A 22,671-nucleotide genomic window follows, 5' to 3' on the forward strand; every position below is an offset into this window, starting at 1 on the left:
AATTTGTTCTCATATGGTAGCCTCCTGGTGTGTCCTACCATCCACAGATCTTGGAAGTATTCCAGTGTTCTACATGCATTGTTCTGAAATGTGCCCCCATTTTTTTTTCTCTCCCCCTCCTTTTTTTGATGTATGGCAGAGTGTGCCATGTGGTTGGTCTTGTACTTTGTTTCTTCTTTTCTCTCCCCTTTATTTTTTTTTCAGTGCAATTCTCATTCCTTTTCAGTCTGACTATACTAATTGAGTCAAATAAAAATTTAATATTAGCAAAAACTATTGATGATGTGTCATAGGGTTTTTGTCATAAATGAGCAGACAGAAAAAAATAATGTTTTTGACAAGTAGGTTGAAATATATACATTTTATTTGTTTTTTTCCCCCTTCCTTTAATGCTACTTCTCCTTTTCTTGTCATTCTAGGTGGTCGCCATGCTATGGCTTTAACTGTTGATGGCAAGGTATTCTCCTGGGGAGAAGGAGATGATGGAAAACTTGGACATTTCAGTAGAATGTAAGGACGGTATTTTTGCATTTGTATTGCTGGGTTGTTGTTATGCCTAATTCAGTAGATTGTGAAGAATGTTCTGAATAATCAGGAAGCAATGGGAACTATAAAGTTGATCTTAAATGGTTTTGTTTGATACAGAGCTAGTAATAACAATATTTTAATAACAGTTGCTTATCATAGTGATAATCCTTAATTGTAATTTAAGGATTAAAGTAGAATTTGGTTATTTTTTACAGACATTTTCCCAAGCACTCCTTAAAAAAATTAAAAATGATAAAAATCCAATATTCAGTACACTAGAATATTTATCTTTCTATTATTAATATATAATATATACTTTCACTACATAACTTGGTTAAGCCACAAATAATAATTGGGTGATTTTCTTATGTTTTTAGGAACTGTGATAAACCAAGGCTGATAGAAGCACTGAAAACAAAACGTATTCGAGATATTGCCTGTGGCAGTTCCCACAGTGCTGCTATTACTTCAAGTGGAGAATTATATTCATGGGGGCTTGGTGAATATGGTCGACTAGGACATGGGGACAACACTACACAACTTAAACCAAAGATGGTAAAACCATATTCTTAGGTCATTTTGTCTGTCTTAAAACCTCTGTCTTAGGACATTTTGAAATAAAATGAAATAAAACTATCCCAGCTGCTGTCACTCAAAAGGCAGTGAAGGAGCACATTAAGTCTCTGTGGAAGCTTTCTTTCATCTTTACTTGGATTAGGAAATTTCAAGACAGTTTGTGTCTGTTGCAGAAGGTAGCTGCTAGGTTTGTTCCTATGTTACAAACTGAAGCTTCCCTTTTCTTGGTAACGTCCTAGTAAAAGGAAGAGGAATATGTACACATTTTGGATGAGTCCTGTTTTTTCTTCATGTAGGAAGGCCTTAATTTGTAACAAATCAATATCTGTTGACCAACAATTTAGAATTTAGAAATGAACACCTTGTTTAACTCTTGAAATTAATATGCTTCAGTTCACTTACTTCCTGTGTTGTAGGTTAAAGTACTTCTTGGCCACAGAGTCGTTCAAGTTGCTTGTGGAAGCAGAGATGCTCAGACTCTGGCTTTAACAGATGAGGGTAAGAAAATCATTTAGGATTCCTGCTATCCCAGAAAACTGGTTCTGCCTGGTGTGCAACGGCCAATAAATCAATACTGAGGTGGAGATTTCTAAAAGCTTCATTCTGCGCATAAGAAAGGACACGGGGATCATACTCACTAGGCCTGTGCAAAGACCATTCCATCAATAGTTAACGGTTTTTATAGATATTTCTCCATAAGCCCACTTTAAACCAATCCATCCTATGACCTTATCAAGGTTTGTTAATATTGTTTAGCTTCAGAGGTGGTATTCTGCTGGTTCTGGCATACGAGTAACGGAAATTTTGACTGGTTTGGCGAACTGGCAAATATCACCTCTGGCTGGACCCTCCCCTCCCGCCCCTTCCAGGAGCCCCCAAGTGCCCTGTTTTGGCTCACAAGTTAAGGGAGGCCTACTAGGCCTAAAATGGGGCACGGAGGTGTGTATGTGTGGTACGTCCCCCTGCAGCCCATTTTTGCTCCCAGGGGGCTGCAGGGAGGTTTACTAGGCCCAAAACGGTGCGCAGGGAAGCCTTCAAGGGAGAACGTAAGCCTTTAAGGGAGAAAGAAAGAAAGAAAAAGAAAGAAAGAGGGAGGGAGGGAGGGAGGGGAGAAAGAAAGAGAAAGAAAGAGGGAGGGAAGGGAGAAAGGGAAGGGAAAGGAGAGTGAACGAGATGGATGGATGGATGGATGGATGGATGGATGGATGGGTAGATAGAGAGAGGGAGGGAGGAAGGGAGAGAAAAAGGAGAGGAAGGAAGGACCACAAACCCTGGCACTAGACGCACCTTCAGAGGATGCTTTGAAACAGTACAGCAATGCAGAGCTGGAAGGGACCTCGGAGGTCATCTAGTCCAACCCCCTGCTCCAGCAGGAAATCTTATATCATTTTGGTTATTTTGGTGCCTCTGACACAGAGGAGAAATCCCCAGGCATTGCCAAGCTCTTCCCCCTAGTAAAAACAAAACAAAAACATAGAGCAAAAACTTTATGCAGTATTAAAAAGAAGAATAGAAAAGGTGGCTGCTGTGTGTTGTTTAATGGACTGCTAAATTGGCCACAACCACCCAGTCACATGACCATGCTCACCCAGTCACATGTCCACATAGCCATGCCCACCAACAGGTAGTAATTTTTTTTTGAAACCTACCAGTGTTTAGCTTGTATTTGCAGTTTAGCAATCATCAGCACATTTGCCCCTGATTTCTAGTAACAAGCAGCAGAGCATGCCATTAGCCCCCTCAAGTTCCTCTTTTCTCAAACTATTGCCTTTGACATATCTGTAAAACTTTATATTTATTTACACACACACACACACACACACACATATACATGGATATTCTCAGCATAATCATCTGTTTCCTGTTCTTGTGATCCTGTTTCCTGTGCATGCAGTTGCCTTGTTCTACCCTGAGCTGGCATGTTCTGAGGATTTTACTATCTAAACTGTTTCCGTTACTTCTCGTGCACAAGCAAATGTCTGCAAATACTAATTCTCTAATAGAGACTACAATTTTAGGGAAAGGGGATCTTTTACCTTTTCCTTCATTCTTATACTGTGGAGGTATCACCTTTGCAGTCTTTAATGCAGGTCTGTTCTACTAGGTCTAGTATTTTCCTGGGGAGACGGAGATTTTGGAAAACTGGGTCGAGGAGGAAGCGAAGGATGCAACATTCCTCAGAACATTGAAAGGCTGAACGGACAGGGAGTTTGTCAGATTGAGTGTGGAGCTCAGTTCTCTTTAGCTCTTACGAAATCTGGAGTAGTGTGGACATGGTATGTCATCTATAACGTTTAGAGTAATTATATAAAATTAAATACGCAAATATTGTTTTTTTTCATGTTGGATTTCTTACCTAATTATCTTCGACTGAATTAAATTTGTAGGAAAAACAGAATATAAATAGTGAATATTTTATAACAGAAATGGCACACACATGAGATTAATTATTCACCATCAACAATCTGAGATGTCAGCTTCTTCTGTGAATGTTTTCTGTGCAGAATTAAAGAGGGCATACATTTCACTGGCTTCATTAATACCCAGCACTTCACTACTAGTTCTTTGCTTTGATACATAAAAGGATACATACAATGACTTTCATTTATACGCCCTCATGAAAAATGTAAGATAGGATGAATGTGGCTTTTAAACCTGTAAGCAAAAGTTTTACCCTCATTCGAATGTCCTTTCATTTCCTTCTCTTCAGTTGCAGAACCACTTGTATCCCCCCAAAAAATAAATAAAAATGAATGATATGGAATGGGGAAGGAAGGTTTGGATAAAGTATCAGAAAATCATTACAAGATCTAGGCTTTGCTTATTCCTTGTTTCCCTTCCACTCAAGGACAGGCAGAAATCTTTATTTTTAACTCTAGGTTTCATTTATGTTTGCTTTAAATGCTTAATAATATATAGGGGTTCTAAAATTAGAATTTGCTCTCCTTAGGGGCAAAGGAGACTACTTTAGGCTAGGACACGGAACTGATGTTCATGTACGAAAACCCCAAGTCGTAGAAGGTCTGAGGGGAAAGAAGATAGTACATGTAGCTGTGGGTGCTCTTCACTGCTTAGCCGTCACAGACACTGGACAGGTAAGGACAAAAATCAGTTTACTTTGAAGACTACTATTTGGCAGTAAAACCCCATTTAAAACAACAACCACAATAGAGTAACTTTCCTTATCGAGGAGCTAATTAAGCCTTTTGCTATAGGTAAGTAAATACAGAAGTATGGAATATAGCAATAAAATGGTCCGATTAACAATTGCCACTATTGAATATTTTTTCTTTTCCTCCTGTTCAGGCATCAATCCCCTTTTCTAATAGCATTGTAAGATGTTTTCTAAGGTTTTAAAACACTGTCTATACAGATAATTCCTATACTGTAATTGTTCTAATGCTGGTTAATAGGAAATAAAACATTTCATTTTAGCGTTATTTGCAAAGCCATTTTTATAAACACTGAAAGTTATTCCTGTTGAATGAGATCTTTCCCATGCTTTGTGTTTGCTATCCAGCTAAAATAATGAAGGCTTTTAAAATGTTTGATACTAAAGTCCTTAAACAATTAGTCTGTGCAGTACAGTGAAGAGGCTAAGCTATCCTGTGTACATACACGCATGTGGAAGAAGTAACCATGTGTTAAATATTAAATGAATTACATATTGATTTCTCCTAAACATTTTGAAAGTAGCATATGTATGCTACAGGAAAGAGTGATGCATAAAATAATATGATTTATTGGCAGGTGTATGCTTGGGGTGATAATGATCATGGACAGCAAGGCAATGGAACTACCACAGTCAACAGAAAGCCCACTCTGGTGCAGGGTTTAGAAGGCCAGAAAATAACCCGCGTTGCATGTGGATCTTCCCATAGTGTGGCTTGGACAACAATGGATGTTGCTACACCATCTGTTCATGAACCAGTTCTCTTTCAAACCGCAAGGGACCCTTTAGGCGCATCTTATTTGGGTACCATAACATTTAACCTTTCTTTCCTTAAAGGTATAAATAAGTGGGGCAAGTAGTAAGATAGAGGCATTACAGCTGTGTTTTGGCTTAAGAAGAAACAATAATAATGTTCTTAATTAGTATTGTATGATGTTCCATTAAATCTGAAGCATAGCTTGCCCTCTTGTACAATTTTTCTAGAGAAATAATTATGTATGATATCTGTATACTTTGTAAGGATAAGATTTGATGATATTTATCAGAAAATAGGTGGCGTAAACAGAATTCAGTCTTCAATATTTGTTTTATTCTATGATAAATCATCTTCCACACTCATTGAGCTTGAATATCTTTTTTATTCTCCAGGTGTTCCGTCAGATGCTGATTCTTCTGCTTCTAGTAACAAAATCAATGGTATAAACAGCTCTAAATGTAACCGACCTTCACTTGCTAAGATCCTTTTGTCATTAGATGGAAATCTTGCCAAGCAGCAGTCATTATCTCATATACTGACAGCACTACAGATCATGTATGCTAGGTAAGCATGTATATAAAGATACATACATACATACATACATACATACATACATACATACATACATACATACATACGTAAATGCATTTACAATTGCTCAAGGGTATTAGCTTTGATTAAGTAGATGTAGGAAGTTTGGAAGAAAAAAAATCTTATTTAATGAAAACTTAAAAACAACATATTTTGAGATAGCTTTTTATATGTCTTTGTAACAAATACGTCTCTGTACAAAGTAGTTTACCTATGCTGCTTCTGTGGACTGCAGAATTATATATATCCTACTGATTGATTCTTGGGTGTGATGTTTTTAAAATAATAATTGGGCATATTCCATTGAAAGTATTGACAAATCATTTAAGCTTTGAGCTTGAAAATATTTGTAAAACTATGCAAGTCCCTTACTGTGTTACAAATAATAAAAATTTGGAAAATAATTGATAGCTAAATACTTATATTTTAAACTCTTCAATGGAAATGTTTGGGATGAGAGACTTCTTTGTGTAAGTGTATGTATTTTGCTGATCGATAAATTGTCATGAGCCCAAACTACTATATCAAATGTAATCAAAAACAAGAATAGGTAAAATGGTGACGATGACACCTCTTCTGCTATATAGTATAAGACACCTGTACAATGCAATGGAAGAATCTGTTAAATATTTTTCTTTTGATTTAGGGATGCTGTGGTTGGAGCACTGATGCCTGCAAGTATGATTGCACCAGTAGAGTGTTTGTCCTCATCTCCTGCACCACCTCCAGACCTTGCTTGCATAGGCAGTGCTCCTAGCCTGGATGAAAGCATGCTAGCAATTGATACAGAGGAGAGGCAGAGCCCAACACCTTGGCAAGACAGAAGGGTGGAGGTAATCTTTTCTCAGATATATGTATGATAAAGACAGCATACTTAACAGGCTGCAATCTAGCCTGTAAGCTTTAAAACCAATTGTATAGGACAAATTCCCTTTTGCAGTAAAAAAATTCCCAAACATTTAAAAGATATCCACCTTAAAATTTCTCAGTTAAATTTGTGGTTTAAATATCTAGGCCAGATAGGTTAAAAAAAGAATCTGATTTGAAAAGGTCACTAAAATAAGTAATAAGGCATTCAAGCGTACTCAGGTTGGAGGGGCTGTTTATTGTTACTATATTTTGTTTTGATTTGGGAGGAGTGTACAGAAAAGAAACTATAGGTAGTCATTAAGTTTTAACGCAAGACCTTAATTCTTCAGTTGGGGATTTCCAAAGTCCTAATCTATCTGCCTTATCAGGCTCTCTTTTATTAAACCTCTGCTGCTCTGCTTATGTAGGTGGCTTCTGCAGAAGATGCCTTGACTCCCTCTGCTGTGACTCCTTCTGCTTCAGCGGCTTCATCTCGTCCTTTCATTCCTGTCACAGATGATCCTGGAGCAGCCAGTATAATAGCAGAGACAATGACCAAAACCAAAGAAGTAAGATCCTCGCTTGTACCGATTTCACACTTAACTAGATTTTCTTCAAAAATAATTGAATATATATGAGGATGGAGAGATTTGTGGTGAATGTCTAATGAGATATATCATATGCTATATTGTAGACTCTGTTCTTCTGTAATTATAACAAAAAGCATTTACCTGTTTTACAATATTTAATTTAACTGAATTAATAAAATTCTGTAGAGCTGTCAAGTAACAAATTGCTTTCACCATCTTTCAATGATAAAAATTCAGCTTCAGAAAAAGTATTTCCTATTTAATAATTTCTAAATTTAGCTTCTCTACAAACTTTCCGTATATTTTGAAATGCTAAAACTTTGATAGTTAAATCAGAAATAAGTATCTAAAGCTATATAAACCAAAACTAAATATTAATACATGTTGAGAATTTGTACTTTCCTCTTTTCCCATCATTATGGTGCTCTGCCTCGTGTTCCATTTTATTTTGAAGGATGTAGAAAGCCAAAGCAAAGTCTCTGGGCCGGAGCCTCAGTACTTGGATGAATTCACCAGTCTCTTGGTACCAGATGATACCCGAGTTATGGTTGACCTATTGAAGTTGGCTGTATCAGGACGTGCTGGAGAGAAGGGGAAAGACGTCCTTTCCGCTGTGCTGTCTGGCATGGGTACTGCTTATCCTCAGGTAAGTTAAATTGTTGCTGCATTATTTATTCTGTATTTGTTGCTAATTAGTTGCTGTGAAACACGCCAAAGTGATTACTTGGTACTTCTAATGTCTTAATTATTACAACCCTATTGAAAATTTGAGGGCTGATGAACCAAAGTATAAAGAGTAGAAAAATAGAAAGAGAAAATAAGAATAGGCCAGCCCAAGTTAGAGAGTAAGTGTCTAGGACTGAGAATACTTGTATCTGTAATGTAATGTACCCAACGGATAGGCAATCATTGCCTTTAAGATGCAGTCACTGTAATTGTTTATGTATTGTTTATGCTTGAGGGCACAAGGCAGATCATCTATTTTGGTGATTAATCAAATACAATCATGGTTTCCTCTCATTATTAAAAAATAATGGTCCACTCAAACTATTGATAACTCCAGATAGCTTTCAGAATAGGAATTTTCCTCTTTCCTCTGTTGGAGATATTTAAATTGTTTTTGGCTGATCTCTGGAATAGAGAAATTATCCAGATGACAATCACTGTTGCTTCTGAGCACTATAGCCAAATTATCCCCTGCTCTCCTGAAAGCAACGAAGTGGAAAGAACAACAACTTCAGTACAAATTAAACAAATCTCAGGATGACTCAAATTGGTTACAGGTGAAGACTATTTCACTTGTCGTCCTGTGGTGAAAGCAGCAAGGAACTGTTCTCAGGTTTTGCTCAGAATAGGTTGGTGTTTCTTTCCCATATTATGTGTGGCATCTTCTCCATTTTCTCCTTGATTGCTGGAGAGAGGAACCAGAGCAGCATGATGGCAAGCTGTGAACATTTTGCAATATTCTTTACTGACAAATTCATTTGTATCTGTTTCAATTTAGACTCCAATGTTGGGCAGAGTTTACACCGACTTCGAAACACTTGTTTACATTTTTTCCCAGTGTGTGAAACTTTAGAAGTAGAAAGGTGAAGAAAACCACCAGACCAATTTATTGTCTCTTCTTTTGAGGTTGACAACAAAGAAATGTTATAATTAAGATACCTAATTAATGCTACCTCAGAGGAATGTTTCTCTGCCAGCTTAAAGACAGAAAAGATAAGAACATTATTTCAGAAAATTTCCATTTAAGTAATATCAACCAGTTTCAATCATTTGTGGCTAGTATAATAGACAATGTGATGGCTCTGCCACTCCAATATCCTTGAGAATTCCGATCATCTTGATCCATTTAATTTGGGATTTCAACCAGGATATGAAACTAATAAGATTGCTAATTTGGCATGGATGACCTACAACAAGAACTAGATAAGAGGAATGTATAACTATTTATTTTCTTTGACTTCTCAATGACTTTTGATGCTATCGATCATGATATTCTTTTTGAACTCGTAGTACAACTGGATCTTGGGGGCATTGTTTCATATAGTTAGGTCCTTTCTGTTGGGTTGTGTCCATAAGGTGATATGACACTGCAGGCTATTCCTTGTATGTTTGCCCAAAACTTTTTCGTTTAGTGGGTAGAAAGAAGCACAAGGGAATCTGCTATTCTGGACTTGATAGTAATCAATAGAAAATATGATAGTATAATTTCTTACTGTTAAGCTAATTAAAGCTGAATGCAGTCAAACATACCCTGGACTAAGATAGCATATTATAATAAGTTTGAAACAAGCTTGAAACAATAATAAGTGGAAATCCATGGCAGCAGCTGTGCATAAAGAATTTAAAACTAACCAGGACTTTTTCAGTTATGTTCGGAATAAGAGAAAAGCGACAGTATACTAGCTAGTCAGTGAAATGCAAAATTATAACAAAGCAGAGCTTCTCAACTTTTATTTATGCTTTGGAAACATTTGAAAAAACTAGTTGGAGTAGGTTAATAGAATAATGCTATGGATAATTAGTGGTCTGATAGCTAAGTCTTATAGCATTCTAGGATTTGAGGGCTAATTCCAGTATTTGAGGGGCTGCCACAAAGAAGAAGGGGTCAACTTATTCTCCAAAGCACCAGAAGGCAAGATAAGAAATAATGGATAGAAACTACTCAAGGAGAGAAGCAATTTGGAATTAAGGAGAAACTTCCTAACAGTGAGAACTACTAACGAATGGAACTGCTTGCCTTCAGAAGTTGTGGGTGCTCCATCACTGTAGGCTTTTAAGAAGACACTGGATAGCCATTTGTCTGGAATTATCCCAGGGCAGTAGGTCTTTTGAATTCTGCTGTATAGTGCAGTGTTGGTGCGGTGTCAGGGGTTTTCGGTTCAATGTGTGGAGGGTGAAGGATGTGTGTTTGTGTTTATTTTCATGGAAATGGTCACGATGTGCACTGAAGATGGTGTTTGACTTCGTTCTATGAGGTGCAATGACAATAAAGTAAACTAAACTAAACAATCTGGAATTAAGGAGAAACTTCTTAACAGTAAAAGCAATTAACTAGTGGGACAGTTTGCTTTCAGAAGTTGTGGGTGCTTCATCACTGGAGGTTTTTAAGAAGAGACTTGTCTGAAATGGTATGGGCTCTCCTGTTTGAGCAGTGGGTTGGACTGGAAGACCTCCAAGGTCCTTTCTAACTCTGTTCTGATTGATTGATTGATTGATTGATTGAAGTAGAGATTGAGAGATGACATTTTTTATCTCAACAGATATCTGATAGTGTTTCTCAAATATCTGAAGATCGTCACACAGTAAAAAGTCCTGACATGACCTTGGTTACTTTAAATTACAGACCATGAAATAATTGGGTCAGTTTTGAGGAAATAAGATTCTAGTTCAGTGTCAAGAAAATCTATCTGATAATAAGTAAAACCAATTACCTAGTGAAAAGATTGGCTGTCCTGTTATGTTCATGAACAGAATCGATGGTTTGGAGTGAATTCTTTAATTTGGATTCCTGCATTGAATAAGTAATAAATAAGGGATGAACAATGTCATAAATGTCTATCATTATCTACTATGCTGTTCAGTATTTATATGAAAAGGTTGGGACAAATTATCAGGCGCTTGAAAGTGAAGGACCATCATTCTTCTGATCTAGCTGCACTGTTCCTTGCCATCTCTGTCCAAGGAAGCAGTAGATTTGCATTACTCATGCTTGTTCAGTAAGGTTAAAAAGCCAAAATCAAGATCAAACAATCTAGAAGTATTCTTAATAAATACATAATTTTTTTAAAAAAACAAACAGGTTGTAGGTTATATTTCAGTCTATTCCTGATGGAGTTATACCACTTTTGGAAGAACTCCTTGAACTTAGATTTTCATGTTGTGTAGCAAAAATTTTATTTGAAGAGGTTTGCAATAGTTGAATTACTAGATTCTAGTAGTTTGCATTTGTGCAGATTACAGCATCTTATTCACTAACTTCTTGTGTTCACTACCAGGAATGTATTATCACATGGTGAAAGACATCTGTTGTTGTTAGTTGTTAGTTATTTCCAAGCACAACTTAAGGTATAGAACATTGAAAGCTTTAGCCTTTCTGGACATCCTGTCAAGACCAGTAGAACCCTTTTGTCACTTTTTGACATCTGCTTGGCAGGAATACAGGAGAGGGCCATCTTCTATCTGTCTTGTTCCAAGCAAAGGAGATTTTATCTACTCCCTAGTCTTCCTCCTTTTAAGAATAAAAGCTTAGTCTTTCCTCTTCAGCCAGGTATTTTCAGTTAATTTTAATGACAGTTTTCTTTAAAAAATTAACAGTTTTGTGGAGTATTTTTTGTTAAGTCATTCAGTAGGCAGAAAGCCATGATCTAAATAATATTTAAATATTTAAATAAAGATAAAAATTAATGATTGATAATTTGTAAGTCATTTTGTCTGAAGATTAGATTTAAAAAATGGCTTTATTTTCAGGTGGCCGATATGTTGTTGGAACTGTGTGTTACTGAGTTGGAAGATGTGGCAACTGATTCACAAAGTGGTCGTCTCTCGTCTCAGCCCGTGGTGGTAGAAAGTAGTCATCCATATACTGATGATACTTCTACCAGTGGCACTGTTAAAATACCAGGTACTAAAAAATTTTTTAAAGAGTATCCTGAAATCAGACATAGGATATTTACTGCCATTGTAAGTTGTATTGGGAATATATAGTAGTTTTAGCTTCAGTGAAAGTGATATAAAATGTCTAAATTGTTGTTAAGGTCATATAATACATACTTGATCAGCCCTGGTCCCAGAGACTTCTAAGAGATAGCAAAAGGGCAGGCATAATATTATGCAATATAACGATTCGTACACTGTACCATAATAATGTTGTTGCAGTGCTAGATTAATTTAGAAGCAGTGTTCCTGTATCTATTAAAATTATTTCAGGTATATTGGCTTAATAAAATCATATTACAGATTATTACCAGTGCAATTAAATAACCTTTTAGGATTTAGGTTCAGGATTGGAGTAGTGGTTCTAAACTATGTGCACTTCAATTAATACTGTGCAATTAAGTTTCAGATATTCATCATGTAAGGCTTTAATTATCTTGCCTGAAAAGATCATTAAATTCAACTAAACAATGAATACAGATTTAAAGGAAATAAATCTTTCTCCTCTTTCTTCTGAGTCTTTTGATTTTACTTTTGTTGCATTCATTCTTCAGGTGCTGAAGGTCTTAGAGTAGAATTCGACCGCCAGTGCTCCACAGAACGACGCCATGATCCTCTCACTGTCATGGATGGAGTCAACCGGATAGTTTCTGTGAGATCAGGTAATGAGATATGTATGTGACATTTTAAGTTAGAAAAAAGTTTTTCTGGATGAACTTCATGTTGAAGGTATGTAAATATAATAGAATTATAAATAAATTAAAATGTTTAATTCAGATACATTTCATAAATCAGAAGTACTAATTAAATTCTGCCCCTTCCTCCCATCCCTATATTATGTTGTACTTTCTGGCATTTTTTCTCCTATTTAAATTTCTTGAACCACCTATTTTTGTTTTTTCCAATTTTTAATGCTGATGCTGTTTTCTGATTATGCTTTGCAAAACTTGTATTTTGGGGAAGATCTTTCAAAATGGAGTAATCATTTGGGCCTGAGCATCCCTTCTAGGCATTTTAATGTTGCCCCTCAGTGTCTCAGGAAAAAAAACACCAGTCTGATTGGAATGTTATATAATGACCTGCTGCATTTGGAATCATGATCTTCAGTGAAGATGAAAAGTTGTGACTAGAGGATCATCATGATGTATTGTGCTGCTTTATGTGGCAGAGCGAAAATAGTAGATTCCCTTCCTGAATAGATCAAAGATTAAAGTGACTACTTTATCTAAATATTTCAGGTCGTGAATGGTCTGACTGGTCTAGTGAACTGCGCATTCCAGGTGATGAATTAAAATGGAAATTTATCAGTGATGGCTCTGTGAATGGATGGGGTTGGCGCTTCACAGTTTATCCCATCATGCCAGCTGCAGGTGAATCCCATGTATTGTTTCAGGATAGAAATATTTTTCTGTACTGGCATATTTGTTCTTTTCATTTTTCACTTGAGTTATTAGCAAGCAGCTTAAATAGCAGAAAAGAGGGAGATTTACTCCTGTGTTAAAGATACGGTGGTTGGTATCTAATTCATAAAATGATTAACTAAACCAGTGTTAGCTTTTCATCCATTGATGGCAGCCATATGTCTGTGATAAAAGTTTTTTTTTAGATACAAATAAAGCATTAAATGAGATTACAATCATGATAGGTATATTTGGAATTTACATGAATTGTTAAGTCGTTATCTTTCATTTACTTTCCCAGCACCATTCAATTGTGCTTGTTTTATTTCTCTAAATATTATCACTAATTTTTGATTGGGAAATGACTAATATTTTGGACTTTTTCCTACAGGCCCAAAAGATCTTCTTTCAGATCGCTGTATTCTTTCTTGCCCGTCAATGGATTTGGTAACATGTTTACTGGATTTCCGTTTGAATTTTGCTTCTAACAGGAGCATAGTTCCTCGCTTAGCAGCTTCATTAGCTGCATGTGCTCAACTAAGCGCTCTAGGTGAGTTCACGTTTCTATTGAGTTTCTGATTTCTAATACTGAAAAACTTTTTCTTAAGTCTGTGTGCATTTTTCTGTATATCTTTTAGCTGCTGGCCACCGAATGTGGGCTTTACAAAGACTACGAAAGTTACTGACTACTGAGTTTGGCCAATCAATTAATATCAATCGAATCCTGGGAGATAATGATGGTGAAGCACGAACTATGGTAAAATTACCAAGCCTCCCATTACTAGTATCATAAATTCTGTGGCTGGCTTAAATCTTAGAAGTACAGATATAAGTCTAAATCTCCCTCCCTCTGTGTCTCTTTCTCTCTCAAGCTGTACAATTGAGCAATGTTTTGATTTCAGAATGTATGAGGGATCATCTGGATATCTGAGGGGGAGGGTGGTTAAGAAATATGAAGCATAAATAAATACAAATAAAAAATTGACTTCTTTGACTAAGCTTGACAAATTGTACTTGGATACTGGCTTTGTCAAATATGCCTGTATGTTTCCAATCCTTGGTATAAATTGTGGAAGGCTATGATGGATAATATTTTCAAACTAGAAAATTATATCTTGATGTGAGTTATATGCAACATTAGAAAACTATCATTGCTATCTAATCCTTTTGTTTTTGTTTTTTGTGTGTATGTGTGTCAGAGTTTCACTGGCAGTGCCTTAGCTGCTCTAGTTAAAGGCCTTCCTGAAGCTTTACAGCGGCAGTTTGATTATGAAGATCCCATTGTCAGAGGTGGCAAACAACTGCTTCATAGTCCTTTTTTTAAGGTAATTTAACATTGGGTGCAAAAGATTTAAAATTCAGAAATGGGATTCCTTTAGCATTGCTTGTAAGCAAACCTGAATGGTCAGCCTGAAATTTCATCTGAATATATAGTAGAATTATTTTGATTAAAATGAAGAATGCATCAAAGCTAGTCATGGGCTTTAAAAGAATAAATTCTTTTTCTTTCATGTAAGGACTGAGCTGTTATTTCTTTAAATAAAGAGCAGTGCAGTAATTGAAGAATTAAAATCTTTTGATTTTATACTTTTATTGTTAATTGTTTCAGTGTATTTCAGTGCATCAAAGTGGTTTCTTATTCAATTTATTGAATTATCATTGCATCCTTGCCATAATGTTTACCAATACCACTGGCACCTCCACCTCCAGTAATAAAATGAAGCCAAGGAGACTCCAGTAATAAAATCAATCTGACAGATGTTTTTTCTTTTGAAACTTACTGTTTTATTTGTATAGGTGCTTGTAGCCCTTGCTTGTGATCTGGAATTAGATACTCTTCCCTGCTGTGCAGAGACACACAAATGGGCTTGGTTTAGAAGATACTGCATGGCTTCCAGAGTTGCTGTAGCCCTTGATAAAAGAACACCACTGCCTCGCCTCTTTCTTGATGAGGTACTGGTTTAACATAATGTTTATTTAGTTGGAAATTCAAATGTTGGTTCTCAAAACAATGCACAAAAGTCTGTTCTATAAATACTCATTTAAATCAGTTATCCACATTACATTGGATAAAAACTGTGAAGATATATGTGGTTTGAAGCCTGTCAGTGTTGGACCCATTGCCATAACTTGCCCTATTTCATAATGGGATTTTAATTACTCATTATAGACTCAAAACTTCAAACAACATTCAAGTTTCAACTGATCACAAAATACCATACTTTCAATTATAGGTTGCCAAGAAAATTCAAGAATTAATGGCAGATCATGAAAATATTGATATTCTGCATGAGAGCCACGAAGTTTTTAAAAGAGAACAAGATGAACAGCTTGTACAGTGGATGAACAGGTTCTTTGATGCTATATTTTTTTGGGTGGAGAAGGCTTTTGGTAAATTCTAAATATGTAAAGAATTGGGGTTTTAGGGAATTTTACATGGTTAAGGTTTTTTCCTTCTAACAGGAGACCAGATGATTGGACACTTTCTGCAGGAGGCAGTGGAACAATATATGGCTGGGGCCATAATCACAGAGGACAACTTGGAGGTATAGAAGGAGCAAAAGTTAAGGTTCCTACACCGTGTGAAGCTCTTGCTACGCTTAGACCAGTACAGTTAATAGGTGGTGAGCAGACACTTTTTGCAGTGACTGCTGATGGGAAGGTAAGGAGCATATTTACGTATAAAATCTTCTCCTCTCCTCTCCTCTCCTCTGCCCTCCTCTTATTAATATGTATGCTTATTGAAATAAAACCAAGGATTGAAACTGTCAATAAAACCAGTTAAAACATAGACATGCCAAATATTAGTGGTATTGAGAATATCCCAAAGAATCTATAAAGTGAGAGATAGTACTGTAAATGAAAACCAAAGATTTACTCATTAAAGGAAAATTATTATCTTATTAAAAATAATGGATCACACTGCTTTATGTGGCATATACTGTTATATTCCATGCCTTAAACCAGGAACCGTGGTGGCACAGTGGTTAGAATACAGTATTGCAGGCTAACTCTGCCCATAGCAAGCAGTTCGATCCTGACCATCTCAAGATTGACTCAGCCTTCTGTTTTTTTGAGGTTGGTAAAATGAGGACCCAAATTATTGGAGGCAATATGTTGACTCTGTAAACCTCTTAGAGAGGGCTGTAAAGCCCTATGAAGCAGTATATAAGTCTAAGTGCTATTGCTATAAATAGTGCCTTATTTCTATCCAAATCTTCCACAATCACTTAATAAATTCTCATCTCAAAAGCATCTTTCAAAAAGAATTATTATGGTAGTGGGCTTTGAATGTTGGAATTGAACTTTCTAGATGGAAACTGACCAGGCCTCCCATAATAAAAGAACAGCCTGGGGTAATGACAATAATGGGAAGAGTTAATACTGATTATTTATTGCGGTAATATTTTAGAAATCAGACCAAATGCTGGGGAGTGTTCATTTACAATCACCTGAATTTTACGGAACTGCAATGTTTTGAAACTTTCTCTAGCTGAACTTTTTAGCAGGCATAAATCCATACATGGGCTGCACATGGATGGTAACACCAAGATTTGTAGAATACAGACAAAGCTAGCAAAGAGAACATGATTATCAGCCCAAAATATACAAATGATTCTAGGCAAAGTAAACAGAATTGGTGAAAAACAACAAAGATCTTAATTTTAGATAGCAGTACTGTTCTTGATGCCATCTAATAATATTCGTGTGTGAGAAATTCATACAAGTAATACATTTTTTTATTTTAGCTCTATGCCACAGGATATGGTGCAGGTGGAAGACTTGGAATTGGGGGGACAGAGTCTGTTTCTACTCCCACGTTACTAGAATCCATTCAGCATGTGTTTATCAAGAAAGTTGCTGTGAATTCTGGAGGAAAACATTGTCTAGCATTGTCTTCAGAGGGAGAGGTTTATTCCTGGGGTGAAGCAGAGGATGGCAAACTGGGCCATGGCAACCGGAGGTAGCACAATTTTATAAGTAATATCATATATGTTCCATAGATGTGTAAAATCCTAAAGCAGCTTTGTGTAGTAGTTAAAAGTGCTGGCTTAGAAGCCTGGAGACTGAGTTCTACTCCTGTTTTAGGCATGAAATTTATTTGGATAATTGAGGATTAGTCACTCTAGAAAGAAAGTACTTCAATCATTTCTGAAAATGTTGTCCCAAATACCTGCAGGATTTGTTTCGGTGGTCACCAGGAGCCACAATTGACTTGATAGATCATATCAGCAAAGCAATGAAGCTGCAGTGTTTATAATAAACCAAATAATAAACCAAATAATAATTTAACAGGAAATAGAAAACTTTACTACATCATTTGGATTAGACATTGGTGCATGGTGCAGGTTTGAATTGCACTAGCCACTAATCTATATCAGGGATTTTGAAGTAGCAGGCATAGTTCACAATGTAGTGCATGCATTTGAGAGAAAGAGGGAAGCTGGGAGTATGGAATTGCAGTAGCTTATCACTGGAATTTTTCCCCACAAGTTCAGAGTGGAACAAAACACAAGAGCTCTGTATAATTCTTAAAGGCAGCAAAAATGTGTAAGGATTATTTATCTTGAAAAGTCTAACAACTGTGTTTTAACTGTTCCAATTAATCTGTTATACCTTGCAGTCCACAACATATTTACTAACATTGCCCTTTATGCTTTACAATTATTTTGTTTAGTCCTTGTGATCGTCCTCGAGTAATTGAATCTTTGCGGGGCATAGAAGTTGTTGATATTGCTGCTGGTGGAGCACACAGTGCATGCATTACTGCTGCAGGAGATCTTTATACATGGGGCAAGGGAAGATACGGACGTCTTGGTCATGGGGACAGTGAGGATCAGTTGAAACCTAAGCTGGTGAGATGGTGTCCAAGTTGTATATTTGAACCACCTTTTTTTAACTGGTCAAGCATTCAATTCAACTCGTAATAGGTCACCTCATTATGCCAAATTCCATGCAAAAGATTTAAGGAAGTCAAAAATCAATAAACAAATAACTTTGGACCTGTTTTGCCTGACTTATTTTTGGAAGTTTTCATTCATTCATTCATCTGCCCATCGTAAAACCAGAAAAAATATTTTTTTAAAAAATACGTAAAAACATCAACCATACAGCTATTTTAAAACTGCTATTAAAAATCCAATTACATATAAAAATATTCAAGTGGTACTGCAATCAGTGTAATACATTCAAAACAATACATTATTAAAAAAGGAGTCAATTCAATGTATGTATTATGTAGCTATTAACATCGGATTCATAATTCATATTGAAAATTCAATATAGTCCAATAAAGTGAGGGCAATCAGCTATATTTAACTTCTGTTTCAGGCTATCTTGTTGATCTTTTACTTTGCTGAAATTGCCTTGTAAAAATGAAAATTAAAAAACATTGCTTGAATTTCAATTCATTTTTTACTTTTACTTCCTTTTTATTTCAAAATCTTAAAATTGCAAAACACAATAGTATAATGTGCATGCAAATCAAAATACAATATTAATTCAATGAAATGAGTACCACATCTAAAAGTTAATATGCCATATGTTTCTGTTTCATGAAATGCATGCAAATGATCAGACCTTTCAGAATGGTGTCTAATATGTAATGTGCCACTGTCCCACTGTACTCAATGTAATGTACCACTAAAGAGAAGACCTACATGAATGTGTATTATTGTAGTAATTTACCTTTTAAAGCTCTGATCATTTGAATTTTGTGATAACCAAAGGCTTGTTTGACAGGTTGAAGCACTCCAGGGTTATCGTGTGATTGACATAGCCTGCGGCAGTGGGGATGCACAGACCCTCTGTTTGACTGATGATGATACTGTCTGGTCCTGGGGAGATGGAGACTATGGAAAGCTCGGGAGAGGCGGAAGTGATGGTTGCAAAGTGCCAATGAAGGTACTTCGTTCATACTTTAGTAAAATGAGAAAAAAAATGTGCACCATTTTTCTGTATTGTAAAAATATTTAGCCTTATCTGTTGGATTCGGAATAATGTTGAACGATGTGAGCTAAACAGGATTTTCATTTGAGAAAATCTGTGTATATCAATAATTTCTCAGACTTAACAAATGCATTTCAGACTAGTTTGAAGAAAGTCCGATAAGTTATAGAAGATCACGAAAGATTCTGATTTTTCCCGTGATTGGAAATATTGGTCCCTCTGGCTTGTACTTTTGTTTTCAGAAATTTAACATGGGAAAAAGCAGGAAAAGTTTTCAGATTCCTTTATACTCTACCTGACATTCTGTGTCGCTTCCACTAAGTGTATAGTATTAAAATCCAATAATATTATGAAATAATCATGGAAATATGTTAGTGTGTATAAACCATTAGATCTGAATCAGCATTGTGAGCCAACTGTTTGAAGTGTTTGAAAAGATAAGTAAATGATTTACAATTAGGTGTATGGTATTCCACATACCAGGTGTGATAACAGAAATGTCTTCCTCCTGGCTGGTAACAAATATGAATATATCAATCAAAAGTTTATTGTCAATGCATAACATGTGTAGAATGAAATTGAAATACAGAAGATGAAGGCACATCTTTATTAAATGGATTAACAGCAGTTGATCAGATTTCTATGGATGTAGCCATTTTCTTTAGAAACTAATATATGTATTTTCTGATTTTTAAGGCTCTTTTTAACAATTGTTTTAGTCTTTGTGAGACTGCACTACATGGCTATCGTCTGCTTTCATGGGAATGAAAGCTATGATCACCAATACATGGTTCAGATGTGGCCTTCATTTTCTCCTGTTTATATTTCTCTGGGGAAATGGGTGGTTTGCTCGATTAAACAGAGATGATAAAGAAAAGAGAATGAAATCAGAGTATTTTAAATTATTTCTTAAAATAATGAAACAAGGATTGTAGTAGTATCTTTGGTTTGGATAGAGTGGAGCTTTATTTTTGGATGAGTGGAGCTTATTTGGTAGAGCTTTATTTTTTTTTAAGATACCACAATGTTCTGCATGTTCTGCAATTATTTCTTTGACAAGCTGTGTTTAAACTTTCCTCCCACCCAGATTGATTCTCTCACTGGTGTTGGAGTAGTTAAAGTAGAATGTGGCTCACAATTTTCTGTGGCCCTTACCAAATCGGGAGCTGTGTACACTTGGTAAGTGTATTTATTCTTCCAAAAAATGTAATACCACTCTTAGTGATTTATTTTCTTTTAAACAAAAACATAATCATTGCAGGCTGGAGATTAAAAAACAGGCATTTGTTACAAACAGAGGTAAAGTATTCCTTTAGCAAAATTATGCTTCTTTAATGGAATCTAGGAAGGGTTTATCTTTGTGGTATCTGCTTTTTTCAATATAGGGAACAGAATTATATCAAAATCTATATTCTCCTAATTTACATTCCTTTATAATTAGGAACAATTAAAGATTGATGTGTTAATTGTAACTTATGTTTTGGATACAGGGGCAAAGGCGATTACCATCGATTAGGTCATGGATCAGATGACCATGTTCGAAGACCTCGACAAGTCCAGGGTTTACAAGGGAAGAAAGTAATTGCCATAGCAACGGGCTCTTTACACTGCGTGTGTTGTACTGAAGATGGTATGTGGAATAATTCACTTCCTTTAAAAACAAAACAACAGCCTTAAACTCCCAAAGTGAACACATTTTAGAAGACTATTATATCATCTCTGGTCTTTTGGTACACTGCTGAGTATTTACTTCAAATCCCAGTTGCCTTCCATTTTTTTTAAAAACTGTGTCCTTTCACTATTTCTGAAGAAAATTTTCCAAAATAATCTTTGCCTTATGTTCATTTTGTGAAGAACAAGACAAAGTGGTAAACCTTTAAAATATACCCATATGTTATAATTTGCACTGCACATGCACTCCCCAAGGACATTGCTTCTGAATGCCTTTGCCAAAGGTTGTAATGAAGCAATAGAAACAGCATGTGAAAGCCAGGAAACTAGAAATTTTACAACAGAGCCAAGAAAATAAATTAGAAGCATAGGTGATAATATATGTCATGGCTGCATTTCACCTATCCAAGCTTCATGAGCTGACAGCCAGACATTAGCCTGGGAGGGGAGGCAAGGATTGGAATGTGAAGAAAGGGGGGCCTTGAAGCCCAATTGAGGCATTTGAGAAGTTCCAGCCAGCCAAGGTCATTACGACATGCAGATCTGGGAACCAAACACCTGTTTCCTGAACAATATGCAAGCACCTCATTGGCCCTTTGCAGATAACCAGGGAGTGGCTGGTGGGGTGGGGTGGGGGGGCTGGGGGGGGGCAGGAGAGGGAACTTTCCTTTGCGTTGTTTGCATGGAAAACCTCAGATTCAGCTTAATCTTAACCATCCCATTCAGTCATCTAGTAAAGAAAGACTCCTGGCCATTTGTTTTGTCAAGGGTATACTTTACTGAAGCTGAAATGGTTACAGAAGTAGCATTCAAAATTCAGGATATTAGAAGGTAATGCTAGAATATTATCAAAAACAAGATTTGCAACAATTGACTTCAGCAAATGAATGTAATTATCCTAAGAAATACTAATAGCTTAAATTTCCTGTGCCTTCCCTCCCCCTTTCCCCCAAATTATCATTCAGGTTCGAGTATCCAGGTTCTGTTTTTCTTTTGTGCTAAAGTAGAGGCTATGCTTCTGATTTCTAACAAGCATACATTTTCAGTGTCATACATGTAGAGAATACCGTACTTCTTTGTCCAAGTTAATCAACCAGAAGACTATGTCATCCTCTCTTTTCTTGAGACATGACAATTCCTGAATCACCACCTTTTTTCTCCTTCTGTTGCTAAACTGACACTAAATTAATTAAAGGAAATACCCATGTCTGCTGAGACTGCTGAAGCAGCACCTTTTATCTGTAGTATTAATATATATGTCTTATTAAATGTTTTGATTGTTGTGTGCCAATTATTACTTCTTCTCATTAAAAGGTATTGTTGAAGTCATTTTGTAAATGACATAATGTTTCTATGTCATTATTATAAGTGATTGATTTGTTTGAGTTTGTAAATAATGCTTTTGAATGGTACAGGTGAAGTCTATACCTGGGGAGATAATGACGAAGGACAGCTTGGAGATGGGACAACTAATGCTATCCAAAGGCCACGTCTGGTTGCAGCACTTCAGGGTAAAAAGATCAACAGAGTAGCTTGTGGTTCAGCGCATACTTTAGCTTGGTCTACTAGTAAACCTGCTAATGCAGGCAAACTCCCTTCCCAGGTAAAAAAAATTCTTTTAACTCATGTTTTTAATCTTTTGGAAACTGTAAAATCAGAATATTAATAGTCGCAAGTATAGAAGTACAGACATTCTAGTACATTCTATTTATGTACTGGTCATGCTATCCAACGACTTGTTAGGCTTGAGGCAAAAGGAATGATTTGATGAGAAAGATAATGGTTTCCCAAGACTTCTTATGATTTTAAAAATCATGACTTTAGCTTCTTCATTTTCTATGGCTTTCTCTATTTTATGGTCCCACTAGTTTTTGCTTTCAGGCAAATGGTATTTCTTGTAGATCTTCCAATGCACCATTGTTGCTACTT

The 22,671-nt window shown here is 36.1% G+C and overlaps 1 protein-coding gene across 5 annotated transcripts in view; it reads left to right on the top strand.

Annotated features, from left to right (window-relative positions):
- HERC2 (HECT and RLD domain containing E3 ubiquitin protein ligase 2) overlaps window positions 1-22,671 on the top strand; it is a 111,265-nt gene that overhangs the window by 74,856 nt on the left and 13,738 nt on the right. For 4 of the 5 annotated variants that reach the window (XM_087967112.1, XM_087967110.1, XM_087967111.1 and 1 more), the window contains exons 60-84: window positions 420-510; window positions 906-1,083; window positions 1,521-1,602; window positions 3,209-3,380; window positions 4,055-4,199; window positions 4,855-5,080; window positions 5,426-5,597; window positions 6,271-6,457; window positions 6,902-7,042; window positions 7,518-7,709; window positions 11,537-11,690; window positions 12,277-12,384; window positions 12,961-13,092; window positions 13,514-13,672; window positions 13,761-13,879; window positions 14,322-14,447; window positions 14,920-15,075; window positions 15,357-15,472; window positions 15,586-15,784; window positions 16,872-17,086; window positions 17,801-17,978; window positions 18,865-19,026; window positions 20,159-20,250; window positions 20,562-20,701; window positions 22,158-22,345. In XM_087967112.1, coding sequence (XP_087823238.1) covers window positions 420-510; window positions 906-1,083; window positions 1,521-1,602; window positions 3,209-3,380; window positions 4,055-4,199; window positions 4,855-5,080; window positions 5,426-5,597; window positions 6,271-6,457; window positions 6,902-7,042; window positions 7,518-7,709; window positions 11,537-11,690; window positions 12,277-12,384; window positions 12,961-13,092; window positions 13,514-13,672; window positions 13,761-13,879; window positions 14,322-14,447; window positions 14,920-15,075; window positions 15,357-15,472; window positions 15,586-15,784; window positions 16,872-17,086; window positions 17,801-17,978; window positions 18,865-19,026; window positions 20,159-20,250; window positions 20,562-20,701; window positions 22,158-22,345 — 3,830 coding nt within the window. The remainder of the gene's footprint in view (window positions 1-419; window positions 511-905; window positions 1,084-1,520; window positions 1,603-3,208; window positions 3,381-4,054; window positions 4,200-4,854; window positions 5,081-5,425; window positions 5,598-6,270; window positions 6,458-6,901; window positions 7,043-7,517; window positions 7,710-11,536; window positions 11,691-12,276; window positions 12,385-12,960; window positions 13,093-13,513; window positions 13,673-13,760; window positions 13,880-14,321; window positions 14,448-14,919; window positions 15,076-15,356; window positions 15,473-15,585; window positions 15,785-16,871; window positions 17,087-17,800; window positions 17,979-18,864; window positions 19,027-20,158; window positions 20,251-20,561; window positions 20,702-22,157; window positions 22,346-22,671) is intronic. The other variant, XM_087967113.1, reaches the window with a different exon arrangement.

This window comes from Notechis scutatus, chromosome 5 (genome assembly GCF_049901735.1).
Source record: "Notechis scutatus isolate UNSWTSFEM ecotype Mainland chromosome 5, rNotScu1.2, whole genome shotgun sequence".
Classification (NCBI taxonomy): domain Eukaryota; kingdom Metazoa; phylum Chordata; class Lepidosauria; order Squamata; family Elapidae; genus Notechis; species Notechis scutatus.